The 19,468-nt window shown below is 36.5% G+C and overlaps 1 protein-coding gene across 1 annotated transcript; it reads left to right on the plus strand.

The window, feature by feature from the left end:
• The first annotated feature begins 10,029 nt into the window (after positions 1 to 10,029).
• On the plus strand, positions 10,030 to 19,231 carry LOC132164038 (uncharacterized). The gene is made up of 9 exons (XM_059574443.1): positions 10,030 to 10,199; positions 12,350 to 12,440; positions 12,529 to 12,589; positions 16,993 to 17,070; positions 17,236 to 17,309; positions 17,784 to 17,897; positions 17,994 to 18,101; positions 18,806 to 18,844; positions 18,960 to 19,231. The coding sequence occupies exons 1-9, from the start codon at positions 10,111 to 10,113 to the stop codon at positions 19,044 to 19,046; spliced, it is 741 nt and encodes a 246-aa protein (XP_059430426.1). The 5' UTR covers positions 10,030 to 10,110; the 3' UTR covers positions 19,047 to 19,231.
• The last annotated feature ends 237 nt before the right edge of the window (positions 19,232 to 19,468 follow it).

Consider the following 19,468-nt stretch of genomic DNA (forward strand, 5'->3'; position numbering starts at 1 on the left):
ACGTAGGATCAAAACTCACTGTTTTGGGAACATCCAAAAAGGTGAGTTTTGGAAACTTGGGGGTTTCATTTTAAACCTCCAAGTCATATTTCTTCCTCGATGAAACAAACGACCAACCCAGGCGGCGGCTGAATGGAGACCCACCGACGACTGAACGGAGACCCATCGGCGCGATAGAATCCATCGTCGAGCCTAGCGGTCCGACATCCAACCTGAATCCGGCGTCCACCCATTTCTGACCTAGAACTAAGACCCACCTGCCGGCAACCCATCCAGGGTAATTTCCCATAATTTTTTTGTGGTATGTGCTAGTCTAACAGTGTGGAACAGTTTTCTTGTAGTTTTAAGAATCTTTTTGCTCTATTGTAAGATTTTTGTCGAAACCCCCATCCCCAAAATTTTTGTCAAATCTGTGTTAGATTTATATATACAATATAATATGTGTTGAAATCTTACAAAACATACTTTATTGCATTGTTGGCAGTGGGTATGGTCCATATTGGTTGTGGTTGGAATGGAATCTAACTTTATTCCATTATTATTGTGAACTTTTGGGCTGTAATTGCTTTGTCCATAATAGCCTATGTTTGTCATGCTTTGTCCTTTGACAATTGATTGTGGGTCATAGAGAGGGTTGTGAGTAATTACAACTTGGCTGGGGTAGTAGTTTGGTATTTGTGGTTAAAGAAAGACACAGTCTTGCCTTTGGATAAAAGAACAAACATGTATAAAGGCATGGACTACCTTAAAAAGAGCATGGACCACCTTAAAGAGCATGTATTGCATGGAATGAAACATAAAAATGTTGCATGTACTTAATCTTATGTAAGCCGCTTTACATGCATATGTATACAAAACACTTAGCAAAATATTGTTTGCTTATTGCATGAACTTATGACTTTCTTCGTATGTTCACATGAATCATATGATCATCTGATATTTTAGGTCTCTTTTATATGTTTATAGATATGCTGATCAATATAAGCTTCCATCATGGTGGGATAATGCGCCATAACCCATTTTTGTACGTTGGTGGTGACGTCCATAAAATAAGAGAGTACGATGTTGACTATTTGAGTTTGTGGGAGGTGAAAGAGTTGGTTCGTGATTTAGGATACTTGAACGACATTAGACTCTAGTATAACGTCAGTGACCATCATGACCAATTGATATCTTTGAATGGAGATGCATAAATTATAGATTTTATAAATGTTGTTGAGAGTTACACATCTGAAGAAGTTCATTTATATGTTGAACATTTGGTAGACGATGCTGTTATTATAGAGGAGCATTTATTTTTTGAAGCTACTGAAAAAGAAGATGGAAAAGGGGGTGGTGGGGTGGATGAAACAATTAGGGATGTCAGTGAAGATGGAGATGGAGATGGAGAAGGACAAGATGAAATCCCTTTTGAAAATGCTCAACCAAGAATTTCTAAAAGCCCACAGGTCAAAACTAGGGCTACCTGTACTTTTACACCATCAAAGAAAATGACTTCCAAGGACTGTGCACCTCCAAGAAAGCAAGCAAGTAAGCAACCGACCACCAGTCGACTGACCACTAGTCGAGGTTGGTACACATGTTTATAGTCTTTTAAGTTGATTTTTTTAAAAAAAAAAAAATTAATTGATTGAGCATTAAGTTTATTTGTGTTTAGGGTTTAGGTAAATTGTGGTGGTTGTTGATCCTTTCTTTTTTTCTCTATAAAAAGAATAAGAAGAAAAACAATGTATGCTCAACCGGTATTGCAAGATGAAGAGGACAATGTTAATATTGGTGTGGGGAATAATTGTAATGTCGGTGTGGAGGACAATGCTCAAAACTGTGTTCACACCATGCCAGAAACAGCTAAAAACAATAGAAGACGTGGTAGGCCACGGAAGACCAAAGTTGTTCAGGATATTGATGAAGTCATAAAGGAGCTGTTGAATGACTTTGAAATAACTGATGGTGAGGATAAAGACCTATACTACGATGCTAATGAGGTCAATAAAGAAAAGGATGGAACGTCCAACTGGTAGGAGAAGGTTGACTGTAATATAAATGATAAAAGAGCTGAGTTTGGAGATGACGAATCTGAGGATGAAAGTGATGGTCTTGCGAGTTTGCAGGGCAATGATTCTGACAATGGAAAAAATAAGAAGCGGTATACGCAGTTCAATGAAAAACATGACTCGAAAATTCCAGTGAAGTTTGGCATAGGGGATCAGTTTGCATATACATATTCCTTCAATAGGGCACTTAAATTGTATGCTGTGCATAATGGGTTCAACTACCACTACAAACACAATGACTTGGGTAGAGTTAGTGCAATATGTAGAGAAATGCATTGTGCATGGAGGATTTATGCCTCTATTGATGCTACAACGAATTGTATACAAATTAAAACTTTCTACCCGACTCATACTTGTGCTTATCAATACGAAAACACCAGATGCGATGTCGATTACATGGTTCGTACATATAAGAAGGATTTCAAAGATGATCCCACGTGGAACCCGTATGCATTGCAACAGAAGGTGAAGAGAGACCTTAACATAGACGTTATCATTGCTCGTTGCTATAGGGCAAAGAAGGAGGCATTACATCAACTCTTTGGTAGCCATTTCAAGCAATATCACCTCACAAAAAGGTATGCATCGACAGTACGAAGTACCAACCCTGGTAGTAGTGTTTTTATTTAGAGAGAATGAGCATTCTTCCAAAGAATGTATATTTGCCTTGATGTGTGCAAGAATGGGTTCAAGCATGGTTGTTGGCCAATTATTTGTTTAGATGCTTGTTATCTAAAAGGAAAATATGGGGGGCAATTGTTGTGTGCCATAAGCAATGATGAAAACGATGACATGTTCCCCATTGCATTTGCAGTGGTTGAAGCTGAGACTAGAGAGTGATGGCAATGGTTTATTACCATTTTGCTGGAAGATTTATGAGGCTTAGAAGGTAGACTTGGTTGGACTGTAATGTTTGACAGACAGAAGGTATTTGGTGTCATAAAATGATTATATTCTTTTTGATCAATTAAAATTTTAGTATGTTCTTACATATTATTCAATGTTATATTCATGTGTGTAGGGCCTTGGAACTGCAGTTGATGTAGTGTTGCCACATGCTGAGCATGGTGTTTGTGTTTGGCATCTACATGCAAACTTCAAAGCTAAAGGGTACACGGGAAAAGCCTTCAAAGAAGAGCTATGGGGGGCTGCACAGGCAGCCAATATTTATGCATTTAAACACCACATGCAGAATATCTTGTCAATGGATAAAGAAGCACACGCTTACCTGACCGATGTACCTAAAGCGTCATGGTCCAGACACGCTTTCAGCTGCTAATCCAAAAGTGATATGCTATTGAACAACTTAGCTGAGAGCTTTAACGCTTGGATTAAAGAAGCTAAAGGTAAGCCCATCTTGACAATGGTTGAAGAAATCCGTCGGACAATAATGGCACACTTCCAGCAAAAAAGAAATGGAGTTCGGGCAGCGCAATACATAATATGCCCAAAGATTTAGAAAAAATTGGAGAGATCAAAAAGTGATGCAAAAAATTATATAAGTCGGTGGCAGAATGAATTGGAGTTCGCGGTTGACCACGTGTACGATGCACGGCGTTTAGTCAGGTTAGATCACCACATGTGCACATGTGCGAGATGGCAATTGAATAGGATCCCTTGCTTACATGTTTGTGCTGCAATTTACATACATAAGCAAAAGCCGGAGGAGTATTTGGATGGATATTACAAGATGGACAAGTACATGCAAGGATACGCAACTCGAGTATATGGCATTGAAAGTTCGGATACATGGCTGGCTGATGATAAATGTGATGAGATTCTGCTACCTATCATTAGAAGGACTCCTGGTAGACCAAAGATTGCAAGGAAAAAAAGCACCAGATGAGCCAACTAACCCCTACAAGCTAACCCGTAATGGCTATGTTGTAAAATCTGGAAATTGTGGGGGTTTAGGGCATAATTACAAAGGTTGTGCCTTACCTTTAAGGGAAGGCCGGAAGAGATGGTAACCAAAGAAATATAAGCCAAAAAATGATACTACTCGAGTACAGGTAAAACCAAAATTTGTTAACTTAGTACTTATTGAATAGAGGAATATTAGCATTATTGTTGTTAACTTAGTTACCTTACTCAAAATGATACTACATTGTCTTAGCCTGAAAATGTTTCATTCTGACTATGTTTGGTTAATGCATGCATTCTAGGGATCACAATATGGACCACACACAGAAGCAGCAGGAGGGTCATCACAAACAACTGTTCGTACTAGTATGGCTAATGAGTTACAGGTAAAACTAGAAATAGTTAAATGGTTTAGTAGCCATACAACATGCTTTATTATTAGTTTTGTTAGTATTGCAGAGATATGCCAAAATATCGAGCGACTTTATGTGTAATTTTGACACTTATGTTTTTTTTTTTTTTTTTTTTTTTGTGAATGCATTATAGAGATCACAATCTCAGCCCCAAAAAGAAGGACAAGCAAGGTCGTCACCTCCAATGGTTCGTACACATAGGGCTACTGAGTTATAGGTAAAACTAAGTAATATTTCACATTTTATTTTGTTTATTTTATTTTTGCTAACGCATTGTATGGACCCCAACATAAACCATAGGCAAAAGCTAGTGGGACAAGGTCATCACATCATGGTGGCACACGTAGTGCTACCCGTGTACTAAGGAGCCGAAGATGTAGTGCTACACAATGACGTTGTGTTCACTAACTTAAGTGATGTTAGTGATGTTATATGAAGTTACTTAAGTGCTTTTTTTTTTTTTTTTTTTTTTATGTTATTGATGTTGTATTAAACACTTATCACATTCTCCGTTACCTTTGTTTAAGACGTTTTATTCTGCTTGTCGTGGATGAATGTAATATGCCACAATGCATGACAATGGTGGCGCTTTTGCTCAAAACTTGTTGACATTGTTGATTTTGTGTAATGTGCATATGTATGCAATCTGTAATTTTGCACAAAATGCAGTTATGTTTAGGAATTCATACATGCATCTACTAGAAATATTTTGCACTAAAACAGATATAACAAAACAGGTAACCACCAAATATAGCGTGCTCATATTCGGTCCAAACATTAACATACATATAATTATACAAATTCAAGAAGTCATTGGGGTTTTAATAATCACTTGGCCTATTCCCCTAATTGAAGCAAGGTGATACAAAACATGCAATAAAAAAGTAGTAATCAATGCCCCATTAACCTTAAACAAATCAGCAATACACAAACCACCAAGAAAAAAACTAACATATATGTTTGAATCCTCAGTCTGCCCTAAGTGATGACACTTTGCCCTTCAGGTAATTAACTTGTTTGTACAACCCAGGTAGGACCTCCCTTCCGCAAGCACAAGTTGGTTCTTCATACCATTGGAAAAAACGATATTGTCCAACTTTCTATCATTACACAAACAAATTGACAATAAAAAACAAGTACGAAGTAATAACTATTTCTCAGCGCTAGATTTGCCAAATTCAAATACCTTTTTGTGGTCATACATAGAATCGTCTCCCAAGATTTCTTATAGTCGCGGATGTTATAATTGGAGTTGTAAGGCTGCACCTATACTGCACAGGTTATATGTCCTCTTTGGCCGATGATATTATAGATGCCGACGACGTTGACTATTCATTCTACAATTAAACCCCAAATCATTAGCAGTAATCACAATTCCATTATGGGTTTCACAAAATAAAATTTACAAACTTTATTGGGCTTCACAGTGTAGAGTTCGTCTTCATTGTCTCCTTCCCCGAGAATTTTCTTCTTCCTATTCATCTTACTATCTAAACAAAACAATATACACAAAACTAAACAATATATAAAGGGAATAAGACTGGCCACACTTTTAAGAAGAAAGCTTGGGCAGGCATGGTCACAATATTTGGAATGGTCACAAATTGATTAGAATCACATATCTGGAATCATCTACCTATGTCATTTTCAAACTTGAACAAAACGAGGCACTTGTGAGTGTTTTTCGAATGCTATATTCTCTACAATAAATTCTAAGATTACTAATGCTTCTATTGATGAATACTCTGCATTTCATACGGTCATTGTTAAAGTATATGTCGAAATAGTAGCATAAAGATTCTACTCACTCAAAAGGGGTTTTGTTGGGATGAAAAACAACAAAAAGTGGTAGCTGATGATTTGCTTTGGAATTACTTTCTGTTGTTCCACACTGTTAGACCAGCACAGACCACAAAAAAAGTATGGGAAATTACCTTGGATGGGTTGCCGGCCGGTGGGTCTCGGTTCTAAGTCAGAAATGGGTGGACGCCGGATTCAGGTTGGAAGCCAGACTGCTAGGCTCAACGGTGGATTATGTCATGCATATGGGTCTACATTCAACCGTCAGTGGGTCTCCGTTCAGCCGCTGCGTGCGTTGGTTGGTATGTCTGGGATTGCATGGGTCGATGGGTATGCTTGGGTCGGTCATTTGTTTCGTCGGGGAAGAAATATGACTTGGGAGTTTAAAATGAAACCCCCAAGTTTCCAAAACTCACCGTTTTGGATGTTCCCAAAATGGTGAGTTTTGGTCCTACGTGTACACTTGGACACGTAGGATCAACATTTTCGCCTCATCTGGCATTCATAAAATACACCGTTTAGAAGGGACTAATGGCAGTTAGAAAATTTTGACGACAGAGATTTTTCTGGCATTTTGATTAACCTAGGGAATAAATTTGAAAAAAAAAAAAAAAAACTTAGGGACTATTTAATTTTGGCGCGTTGACTCAGGGATTTATGATATATTTACCCTTTTTGTTTTGATACTCAGCCACAAGATGAACAAAATTAGTTCTATCTGTGGAGTCATAAAACACAGGGTGTAAGAGTTAAATTAGGCTATACTCTAGGACTCGATCTATATTTTCAAACTTAAGCAAAACCGTATAAATCTTGGAAAAAAACAACATAACATCGACAGGTAAAATGGTTTTTGCATTTGATTTTGTAATAAAAGTCATGGCTACAATAAACTTATGCAACAAGCTTGGATTGAAGCCGTAAGACTAACATAAATGAATAATTATTTCAAAAAAAAAAAAGAAAAAAAGAACATAAATGAATAATCAAAATTAAAATCTCGTGTGTGAAACTGTATAAATCTTGTGTTGCATCATCTTGTGTAAAACCAGCTGATCGACTCCATTGTATTGCATGTAAATAAATGAATAATCAATATATATATATGAATTTAATTATCTAAATTTAAAAATTCAAAGACAAATTAATACCTTATTTTGGTTGGAGTAATGATGGTGACAATTTCTTGTTAGCCACGGAATGTTGCTGAAATACAAGTTTGTGTTCATATGCCTTCTATTGTGAGACATAAATGTATACACACAACTGTTGTGATTGAGATTATAAGCCCATCGAAGTTGCCTATAATTCACATTACACAGATTTAGGTCGGTTTCAAAAACTTCCTTGTTTTTGCTTTGATACTCAACTACAAGGTGAACAAAATTAGTTCTATCCGTGAAATCGTAAACACAAGGTGAAAGAGTTGAGACATGCTATACTCTAGGACTCGATCTATATTCTCAAACTGAAGCGAAACCGTATAGATCTTGAAAAAAAATAGCATAATATCGACAGGTAAAATGGTATTCGTATTTAATTATGTAATAATAGTCATGGCTACAATAAACTTATGCATGTTTGAAAAAAAAAAAAAAAAAAAAAAAAAAAGAAGAGGTTTTTTGTAATTTTGATCCAATTCCAATTTTTCCATTTGTGTTGTTATCAAACTAAGGAATAAGAATAACTATTCTATTGCACATTGTTCTATTCCTATTAGTAGCTATTCTTTTTACTATGGACTAAACATTCCGCCAACCAAACGAGGCCTTAGTCTTTTGCTCTGGTCATGAAGTTTTATTCAGGGAAAGTTCAGATAACTCTCACAAGCTACTACTCAATTGACAATGACACCCTCAAACTTTTAATTGCGAAAATGTCCCCTTAATGACGAAAATACCCATATTAACCTTTTCTTAAAAAAAAATACTAAAAATGAAATAAAATGGAAAAAAAGGCAAATTTTATTTATTAAAAAAAAATCATTTCTGTTAAAGAATATATATATTTTTTTTAAATTTATAGGGGTATTTTTGTCTTATTGGAAAAAATTTATGGTCATTTTTGGCTTTTGCTAGCCTTGGGGGAGGGGGAGGGGCATTGTCAACTTTTTTCTAGTTTGGGAGGAAAATTGTCCTAATTAAAAGTTTGGAATGACATTATCAATTAGATGGTAGTTTAAGGAGGGTATGTGGACTTTTTCTTTTTATTTAATATATGCTCATGTATTACTGCCTTTGTACTTTAAATATTGGGCTTATAATTGCGTCAGAATTGGGTTCAAGACTTAATTCAAGTTCAACCCAACCAATGGGCTTAGGTCCGATCAGGATAAAGTTTGACTTGTTTAGGCTTAGAACAATGTCAAAAAATCAACAATATCAATGAATCGTAACCCATCAGGATGTATACGGAAGTCGTGACATATGATACTTGTATAAAGGTTGAGAAAACTAAAGTTTTTAAGAAGTATGCTGAAGTTTAATCAGTTTGCTGTGATATCATTTGAAAGTGAGTTAGGATTCTACAGTTTTCGCATAACAATATTCAAATGGGACACGATCGAGTGCCTCGGATATGACTTGATGACCATTTCAATCGAACGTTATGCGATGACTGCAATTGCCATTGCGATCTGAGCATTATGTGAGTCTTCTAGTTCAACCTTATTCAATTGAACCTTTTTGAAACTTGAAAATTAATGCCTTGAAGTCTTTAGATCAAATAGCCTGCTTGCTATCATCACTACGATCAAGGTGTTTTGGACCTGTTCTTGAAGTGCATTTGAATATCACACCTTTTTTCTTTTCTTTTTTTCACAACAAAAACATTAACAAATAGAGAATATTTTCAATACGGTCATGACATAAAAGCCCACTTTTCTACTCACTAATCAATGTATGACACATCAGCATAAAATATGATACACAAAAAAAAAAAAAAAAATCAAAACACCTAATTATATACCAAATAATACCAAATATTAGAAAAAAACTTAATATGTTTTTTTTTTTTTAAGAAAAAAAAAAAAAAATTGAAAGGGTGGCTCGCTGGCCACTCCCTCCCCCTCGCTGGCCACCCACCTACATCTAGGGTTGCCCGCGCGGCCACCCCATGGCTTAGGGGTGGCTCGCCGGCCACCCTAGATGGCCTGGGGTGGCCATGCGCGGCCACCCCCAGGCCATGGGTGGCTTGTTGGCCACCCCAACTCATGTCTCTTACTACCATTTTAATTTTGTTCGAAAACAAATTAATTCATTTTTTAACTTAAATTTGGTATAACCAGGCGTGGTTGTATTTTTTTCGTAAGTGTAAGCTTGGGACGATAAGCTTACGTGGGAACCTCTGATTAGTGGCAGAAAACCACACTTTTCTGCCACAGCTGTATAGAAGATGCTATCTAACAAATAACCAAAAATATTAAACCCTTAAAGTTATTTTCACTTTTATATCACGTGAGAATAATTTCTCAATATATATATACTATAAGAGTAATGCTATAAGCTTTCCTAGAGTCTTTCTGAAGTCATCTCAAATGTAATGTGACTTTTAAAATCACAAACAGATCAAAGTTCAATACATCACGTCTCAAATTTAACAGTAATTTTAAAAGGTACATCACATTTGGGAAGACCCTAAAATGACTCTACAAGGACTTGTAACATTACTCATACTCTAATGATAATGAAGATTACAGCGATTACCAAAAATAACCAATGCACAATAAACAAAAGCATTTTTGATTTGGTCTCACAATTTCAATATCGAAGTAGGAAAAAAAAAAGATAGAAATAATTAGGCCCAGGCCCAAGCCCAAGCCCAAGCCCAAGCCCAACAAGAGCTTGTCTGGTCTTAAACTGGAAAGGATTGAAACTAAACAAAGATTTGTCTGTGTTTAATGTTTATGTTGCTTCTGTCAGAGAGAGTGTGTACGTGAGAGAGAGAGAGAGAGACAGAGAGGCGTAAATCAAAGGCGAAGGATGGGAAGCACACCCACCGATGATGATTTGCTTCTCAAGAACTTCTACGCCGAAGTCAGCGAAGTCGAGAGGGATAACGAAGTGCTCAGGTTCTCTCTCTCTCTCTGTGCACAATTATGATTTCGTCTTTGTTATTTGATTATGGTATTTCGGCTAATCTATTGGATGCGGTTGATGTGCAATTAGTGTTTCATATTTATTTATTTTTGTGCATTCGGCGAGATTTTCAATTTATGCTGTTGGCTGAATCCCTAAGCTGATTTTTTTTTTTTATTCATTGCTGTATCTCGGTTTGTCATTGGATTATATTTTTCTAGGCTGAAACATGTTGAATAATTGGCCGAACCCCTAATTGAACGATTTTTTTTCTCCTTTTTTTGGGGGGGTTGGGTCCGGTTTATGCTACATGTTGAGACTTGATAGACGTGAATTAGGTCTTGATGAGATTGGATTTGTTCTTCATATTGAAGAACATAATAATTATGAGGTTAGACAATATTAGCATCAAGGTGACAGAGGAAACATGGAAGTTTAAACAAATAAAAAAACAAAAATAGAACTAAAAGAAATTTTGTTATATGCATAATAATTATGGTGTATCAGCGAGAATGCAGAAGTCTTCCTCGTTAAGTACTTTTTCTTATCAAAACAGTACGATAGTGAGGGAGGTCATGAGATCTTTTAGTTTTAGTGGTTGTGTGTATATTTATGTGTGTGTGTAATTCCTCTATAGGGAAAAGAGAACATTGGGTTAAATCTTCATTTTCCCAAATAAGGGTGCTACAATGGGTTGAACGAAATAATACTGCCTGAAACCCCAGCAAGCTTGACATCTTAATTGTATGCAACAAAACTACAATGGCTTCTTATCAATAATTGTTACCCTAAAGGCCATTTTGGGTGACAAAAAAAAAATCTTGCAAATGCCTGTTTTAGGGCCCCTAGTCCTTCATTTTCTCCTGAAAATGGCAAAGAGAATGAAACACTATAACATTTGAATAAAAGCACTCAGTTGACTGGTATATAAATAAGTACCTAAGCAGTGAGTGGACTGTCCTTAGCCTACTGCATTTCAAATTTGTGCAGAATGAAGGTAAAATTCAGGTGAGGAATGAGTAAGGGGCAGATGAATGATGGAAATCCTTCAGTCAATGCACTGGTTAAAAGTCATCCTACTCATTGGGATTAAACTTTGTCCAGACAAGATTGACCACGTTGGTTTGCTGTCAATAGTTACTCTTCTGTATTGCACCAATTCTTTGCTGTTTACATGTACTAGTATAACGGTCTGAATATCTATTTGCATTTGTTTTTAGTAAAGTCATTAAAGGAGATGCAAAGGGAGTGCCACTCAAGTACACAAGAGAGGCGCTCCCATAAGAAGACAAAATGACAAAAATAATACATCAACAAAAGATAATATTTTATAGAGCCAAACCCGCTGTCCTTCAAATAAAGAGCATAAAAAGGCAGTTTGATTACTACATTTCGAAAGCACCTGGGAAATAGCTTGTGAAAGGACGCATGACACTCCATATAAACATACAAGCATCTTATGACTCCTAAAGCCCTTTGCTTTAATATGTGTGTTAGGTTCAATATAAGCTTCGACAATTAAATTCATGTATCTTCTGATATGGAAATGATTGTTATATTTGGTACTTGTCAGCTGTGTGGTGTGCCTCAAGATAGGGAAGGTAGCACAAAATGATTTGTGGTTGTGTGCTCTTGTAGCAACTATTTTTGTGATTTTGGCTTAAGAGAATGTGAGAATGTTTGATTAGAAGCATTGTTCATTGGGGTATCTCTGGGAGGTCATTTCTTGTTTTATTTGGGGGGTTCTCATTATTAGGATTTTGAAGGAATAAGCAAATTGCTTCTACTGTCCTCATCTAGGAATAATCTTAACATGTTGTAATTTTCCATCTGTAACGACCTAAGGAAAGCATTAGCCACATTTGCATTATCACTTCAAAAGGACTAGTCAAGTTGCAATTGGAGCTCCCTAGAAGTGCTTTTAAAGCTCAGCCTCACCTAGTAAAGAACCAATGTTGGACTTATCATCTTCCCAATGCAGGACTGGGATGTTACACCATCCTTCTTGTCATTGTATTCATGCTTATGTTTGTTGTTTTTCCCCCTTAAATTATATTTACATGCTTGATTGTTAATTATGATCTTCTCACTCCATCATATTATACTATGCTTTGATTAATCTCTTACTTTCTTAAATCCTTAGGATCCTCTCCTGCTTCAAGTTAAATCCATTTGAGTATCTAAGGCTACCATTTGAGTCATCCGCAGACGATGTTAAAAAGCAGTACCGTAAGGTAAATCCTTCATTCAAATGAAATTGGATCATTTATTTATATTATTAAATCAAAATTTAATGACATTTTTAATGTTAAACATCTGTAGTTATCTTTGCTGGTCCATCCTGATAAATGCAAGCATCCACAAGCAAAAGAGGCATTTGGAGGTATTATAGTGGGACCAAATATGGGTGTATATGTCAACTACTTATCTCTTTGTAAAATTTCTATGGCATATAGGGAATCTTGTCCAAAACATTTCTGTGCATTTATAAATCTAAACTTGAGAGAGAACTTATTACCATGTTAGGTACAATAATGAATTATGTATATTTTCTGATAAGTACTCTTTTCTTTTCCTTTTTGATAAAGAATTTTATAGCATATAACTCATTTTGATTGTTCTCTGTTCCTGCTTTTGTGCTAAACGCAACAATTAAAATGAGAAAAAAAGTGATTTTTTCCTGGATGCTTTTGTTGCAGGATGAGAGACTGCTTTACTTACACATCTGTGATTTGCTAATTACATGTTGCTATCCACTGATGCTGGCTGATAGTTGAGGGTTGTAAGCTTCATGCTAAGATTTTTAACCTGTGTTAAACTTGTGAGCCAAATCTTGACAAATCCAAACTTAAAGGAGTTTTGTGTTTTAAACATAATGGAATGGGCCTCAGGTATGGGCTATAAAGAGAGAAACAGCTGGTGGCCCTTGAATTTCCAATTCTTTTTTTAATCTAGTTTGAGTCTTTTAGATTTCTGGATTGGATTGAGTGGTTTAGAAGGTAGCTGTTTATATTGGGGTGGTAGGGTGGTAAACTTTAGCCAGCACTTTGTTAATTGATTTTCCAACTTTTATTCCTTTTTAGATGATATCATTAGGTGTTGAGCATAATCCTGCCACTAAAGTAAATATAGAGATCTAAGGAGGAGAAGAAATCTGTGGAGTAATATGGTGGGACTTATTTTTGGTAAAATTAGTGTAGTTTCAGCATGTAGGTGTGTTACACAGCTGCAGAATATGGATATTTTGGAAAGGTGCTTCGCGTAATGGGATATGTGCAGACCTTTACCATGTGGGAAGGGCAAAGGATGACCATTATCCAGTGAGGTTGCAGAGTGATATTCTGTGCAGCCTTTCAATAGAACTCTCAGTAACTTTTGGTAAAGATTCATCAGAACATCTTTATAGCTTTAGAGTGCTTTCTAAGTCAGATTTTTGGAGAAGATCAATGGTGCAGGTTCTCTACTGTAAAACTATATTTCCTCCTGCAGGCTCACACCCATTTGGTTACTTTCATCAATGTCATGAAGTATCTGGTTCTGAGCCCATCTGTATTAGTTTTCTTTACATGGACAGCTATAGTTGACAAAGTTTCTATAATAAACAATTTGATTCTAGGTAGTAGGTTTTCTGATCGCTTCCATTCAAGAGACGTATTAGAATAATTATCCATATGCTGCTTGTGTATTCGCTTCCATCAATCATTTGTTTCTGAGAGTTTCATCTGTTTCTATATTTTATTGGATAGGGCCCAACTATTTGCAAGAACTTGGAAATAATCGGGCAGGCTAGGCATAGAAATTGAAGGACTGCATGATGAGGAATATGATAGCAGCAGTGAATTGTGTAGCCTGATGGCATTATTTTCTTCATGTTTTCTGGCCAGACATTTTTGATTGGTAAGATTGGAACCAAAGACCAAGTGATGTAGTGTAGATATAGGGAAAATCTACAACTGTGCTTGTGGTGGGCTTAGGGTTTAAAAAATGTGTGGATTTTGGATTTAATAATTATGAGGAAAAGGCTTTAGGGTTTACAGAAAGGAATATGTTTGGAAGAGATAGGGTTTTGAAGGGAAAAATTGGTTGAAATAAAGAATGATAGGTTGCAGAAATTCTGGAAAGTGGCTGTGTTTGGGATTCTAAGGAATTTGATAGGCTATTAGTTGCTAAAGGTTACAGGAAAATTAGGGTTTTGATGCTTCAAGTATATGAAGGAAAAGCTATGCTCTAGGCTTGAAAAATGGAAGGATAAGAGAGGAGTTAGGGGCTGTTGGCATGTAGACAAAAGAAGAGAGATTGAAGAGAGAGAACACTCTAGGCACACATGCTTTCAATAACTAAATACTGAATATTCCATTACCTACAAATTGAATTTACTTGAGTTTGTGAAGTATTTTATATGGACTCTTTAACCAACTAGGATTGAAACTCCTAGTTTGACCAGTAAACTGAAGACCTGATAAAACCATTTCAAGACTAACTTGGTCTTGACGTATTCAAATTCAAAAGTGTGTCCATCTTGTTCCATCGCTCCCTTGTCTTTGTCATGTGTTCCTTAGGCTCTTCCTTTTAGTCTAACTTGTGGTGGATGGTAAGGCTGAGTTCCTTCACTGAACATAGCATCATGATGCTTGAAAACCAATTTATCCAACTGAGATCAATGTGGCAGCCAATTGACTGGGCTGAATCCATGAGACTTTGGAGGGGGAATGGTGCAATGTTTGCCAACAATGGTGGGGATAAACTCGGGCCTAATAAAGAGGAATCCAACTCCAAGTTCCAGCTAGAGTTTTTCCCAACATAATGGTGGCAGCCTATCCAAAGTCTCTTGTATAGTAGCATTGTTCCAGCTTTTTTTCCATTAAACACACCCTTGAACTCATAGTGTACAGTCTTCTTAGTTCCTTCATGATCTTGAGAAAAAGCCTTTAACTTAGAATCCAAATCCGCATTAGTTGGTGTCATGAACTAGGAAGAAATTTTCAGCAAGAATCTCACTTTAGGATATTTGCTCTGATACAAACTAGTGTAGGGGTAGGGAATTTTCCTATGTGTATTTGTGGTGGGATGAGGGTTAGGGGAACTTATGGATTTAAGATTTATTATGATCAGGAAAAGGGATTTAGATTTGGTAGTAGGAATTAGCTTTGCAAAAGATAGGAAAGATAGGATTATAAGGGGACAAGGGGGTTAAACAATGAGTGCTATGTTACCTTTTTCCCAAAGAATGTTATATTATAGGAATTCATGACAGAAGCTGTGTTTGGGATTTGCATTCCAATCTTTTCAGGCATTTTGGGGGTTAGAAACTCGCTTTTGTTTAATCGAGCTCTTTGAGGAAAGTGATTATGACGTTATGCCACGGAGAGGAAGGCTTTGTGGAGGTCGGTGGTGGAAGTTAAATATGCCAGCTTGTGGGGAAGGTGGTGTCCCAATGCGGTCTTTGGATCCTCGGGGTAGGGGTGTGGAAAAACATTTGGAGGGGGTTGGGGGACTTCTCGAAATTTTTAAGAGTTAAGGTGTGAGATGGGTCTAAGATCAAGTTTTGGCATAATTTGTGGTGTGGAGCTTAGACCTTGAAGACCACTTTTCCAGTCTTGTTTAGTATTGCTCGTTGTAAAGAGGCTTCAATGGCGAATCATGTGCAGTTTTCAAACGACTCATTACAGTGAAATGTCACTTTTCTTAGATCAGTGCATGATTTGGAGATGGAGTTGGTCACTTCGTTCTTTAATCTTGTGCACTCTCTCAAGTTGAGACGAGGTGGCAAGGATAAAATTTGTTGGATCCCCTTTCAAAAGGCGGTCATTTGAGGTTAAATAATTTTATCATGCGCTTAATCCCCCTGCTGGTTCTCCCTTTCCTTGGAAGAGTATCTGGAGAAATAAGGCTCGCTCAAAAGTGGCATTCTTTATATGGACGGCAGTGTTAGGAAAGATTTTAACTTTGGACAACTTGAGAAAGTGGCATGTCATTGTGATGGATTAGTGTTGCATGTGCCAAAAGAGCAGGAAAACTACATATCACCTTCTTCTCCACTGCGAAATGGCTAGAGATTTGTAGGTTTCAATTTTTCGTATTTTTGAGATAGAGTGGGTCATTCCCCCAACAGATGGTGGCGCTGTAGGCTAGTTGGAAAGGTCAATTTGGAAGACACCGCAATATAACAATTTGGAGGATGGCTCCACTGTGCTTAGTAAGGTGCATTTGGAGGGAATGCAATATTTGAAATTCTGAAGATTGTGAGAGAACTACATTAGAGTTAAAAGCTATTTTGCTCAAATCTCTTTATATTTAGATGGTTGTTTACAACAGTTCTTGCTTCAATAATTTTTTAGAATTTTTAGATTTGTGTTCTTCTCCCTAATTGTGTCTTTCTTGTGTACTTAGATTGCACCCCACAACACTTTCTAATAAGATGAATTACTTATCAAGAAAATGAAGGATGACCTCATTGATACCATTGCGGGTCTTAGACATAACTGATGCTTTCTTAGGTTTGTCATGATTCATTGAACACATTATCACATTTGAAAGAGAATAGATGTGTAAAAATTTCTTTGGCATCATGTTATTACTGTATGAACTGGTAGGATCGGGTTCTTTCTTCTATGTATGTGCATGTTGACATCACAATAGTTTGTTTCACTTGCCACTTTTCATTATGCTATGGTTACTTTTATGTTGTGGAGGAATATGGATACTAAACACAGAAAGTTTTATGTATTTTTATATTAAATTGAAAATTGACTATTCACCAACATTGGATTGTTGACTTGTGAGCAGCATTGGCAAAAGCCCAACAACTCTTACTTGATGAACAGGAAAGAGATTATATTCTTAGCCAAGTGAATGCAGCTAAAGGTTGGTACTAAAGTTTTAATGATTTAACTTCATAGCAAATCTAACCTCTGTCGAAATAGGAGAAATCTTCTGCGTGTACATACTTTTATCACCCTTTTTCTCAGGATTCTTACATTTCCCTCCATTTTCCTCTTTAGCTCATTCTTAATCTAATGTGAACTGCAGAGGAACTTAGAATAAAGAGGAAGAAGCAGCTAAAGAAAGATACAGCTTCTAAAATTAAGTCATTGGTTGAAGAGGTATGCAGAGTTTTCCTTATCCATATACTTGATTTATATTATTTCTCATATTTCCAATGTGAGTTCTTCTGTTGAGAATCTAAAAAGAAGCTTCACGGATGAGGTTGTCAGATAATTATGTGAAAGTCCGTACTCTTATGCACGTCTCTGATACGAGAGGAGGGGGGTAGTGCATTGAGTATTTTAATATTCAGAATGCCTTCTTTCCACTACTGGTCATTCTTTGCATGCTGGGTTTTTTTTTTTCTGTTTTTAACTTAATGATTGTTACTGTAGTATATTTTATTGTTTTGTCTTGGTGCTTTTTATTTTAACCCCTCTAATTGGTTGTGGTGGGGTTTTGTATATATATTGGTGGGGAAGAGGGGTGGTCGTTCCTGACATTAGGCAGTAATATTTTCCGTAATATATTGCCCTTCCCAATCCAAGGCTTCTGACATAACCTATTAACTTATGCTCTTTGGTGTGCTTAAGGGAAAATATGAGCAAATGTATGAACAGTCAGAGGAGTTCCAGCAGGAGCTGAAATTGAAGGTTCGAGAAATCTTAACACAACAGGAATGGCGAAGGAGAAAAATGCAGATGAGGGTATGCTGAAAGCTCTGTTATTTCCTTGTTTCTATTGGCTGTTTTCATTTTTGGCTTCATATTCTCATGATCTTTCTTCCTTTCTCATCGTTTCAGATATCGGAAGAGGAAGGTAGATTGAAGAAGGATGAAGAAGAAACAAAAGAGATGTGGAAGAGAAAGCGTGAGCATGAAGAGCAGTGGGAAGGAACAAGAGAACAGAGGGTTTGTTTCCATCTCTCTTTTAATGTCTCCTGAAACCACCTTCAATCTGGCACACAGCCTTGGTGCAAAAGCACAAATTGCATAATACTGCTCTTGGTTTCATTACCGTCTAACCAATATTTTACAAACTTATTATTTTGTAAGCATATCGGTTAGTTCGTTGACTTCTTTCCATATTATTGTGCTCTGCATTACATGTTAGCCTTCATGCATTTTGTATTCATGATATTCATTTTGTGTAGTTCGTGTAAAAGGGTGGAACTCCTAAGTAGACAAAGAATGCCTTCGTTTCTACTTCCAAAAATGGAAGAACCCGAGCTGACTATATGTATTCTTAACATTTTGGCTATGTTTTAATTATTTTATTTGGCTTTCCAATAGAACTCTTCAACTTTTTAATATATGAATGCCTTTTGATTATGAACTTGTCCGATGAAGGCGTGTCTGAATTTGCTACCATGTGCATAAACCCCAACATGTTGCGTTATGCTGAAATTTTCAATAAAACATTATTTAGCTCTCCATAATCTCGTGGTTGGAGTTCGAAATTTATGTTGATGATGCTATGCAATTGTTGACTATTATAACTCCATGTGTTGTTCTTTGACAAACTTTACATTTTTTTTTTCTTTTTTTTTTCTCTCCTTGGCAAATATTTCTGCAATTTGGCCGTGTGCTCATCTACCTTTTGTTTTGGTCATCAGGTTTCAAGCTGGAGAGATTTTATGAAGAGTGGAAAGAAGGTGAGATGGTGTCTACTTTTTTATTTTATCTTTTTGGGCTGTTTTTGTATATCACACGTGAAAAGCAAATGAGAAAGGCTGAAAGCATGGACTTATTTATTATGTGCATTTGCAGGGGAAGAAGGGTGAAATTCGACCTCCAAAGCTTAAGACAGAAGACCCCAATAAATCATATGTTCAAAGGCCTGTAAAGCGAGGTTAGCTGACAAATCACCGAAAGAAGGCTGCTCTCTCCATGCAGGCTGACATTTGTATCAACGATTGACTTTTTCTATTAACATATTTATTATTGTGTCGACAGCAGACGTAATTGGAACAACTTCTCTACGCTCATTGTAAGGAATAACAGATTATAATTAAATAGATATAATAGAGTAGAATTTGTGATGCTTTTATCTAATAAGAAAAATGCGACAAACTCCCAAGTGCATGCTACTTGTCATGGCACTAAAAATCACCAATAAATTTAGGCTAGATCATTATTAAATTTGGATTTTACTGCCACGTTAGGAGTTAAGAAGTGTGTACTTGAGAGTATGGGAGTCCATAGAATTTTCTCTTTTATCTATTAAGTTGTATAATTATACTTGCAATTTGAAGATTTGGTTTTAATACCATTAGAGG

Source organism: Corylus avellana, chromosome ca10 (genome assembly GCF_901000735.1).
Source record: "Corylus avellana chromosome ca10, CavTom2PMs-1.0".
Classification (NCBI taxonomy): Eukaryota; Viridiplantae; Streptophyta; class Magnoliopsida; order Fagales; family Betulaceae; genus Corylus; species Corylus avellana.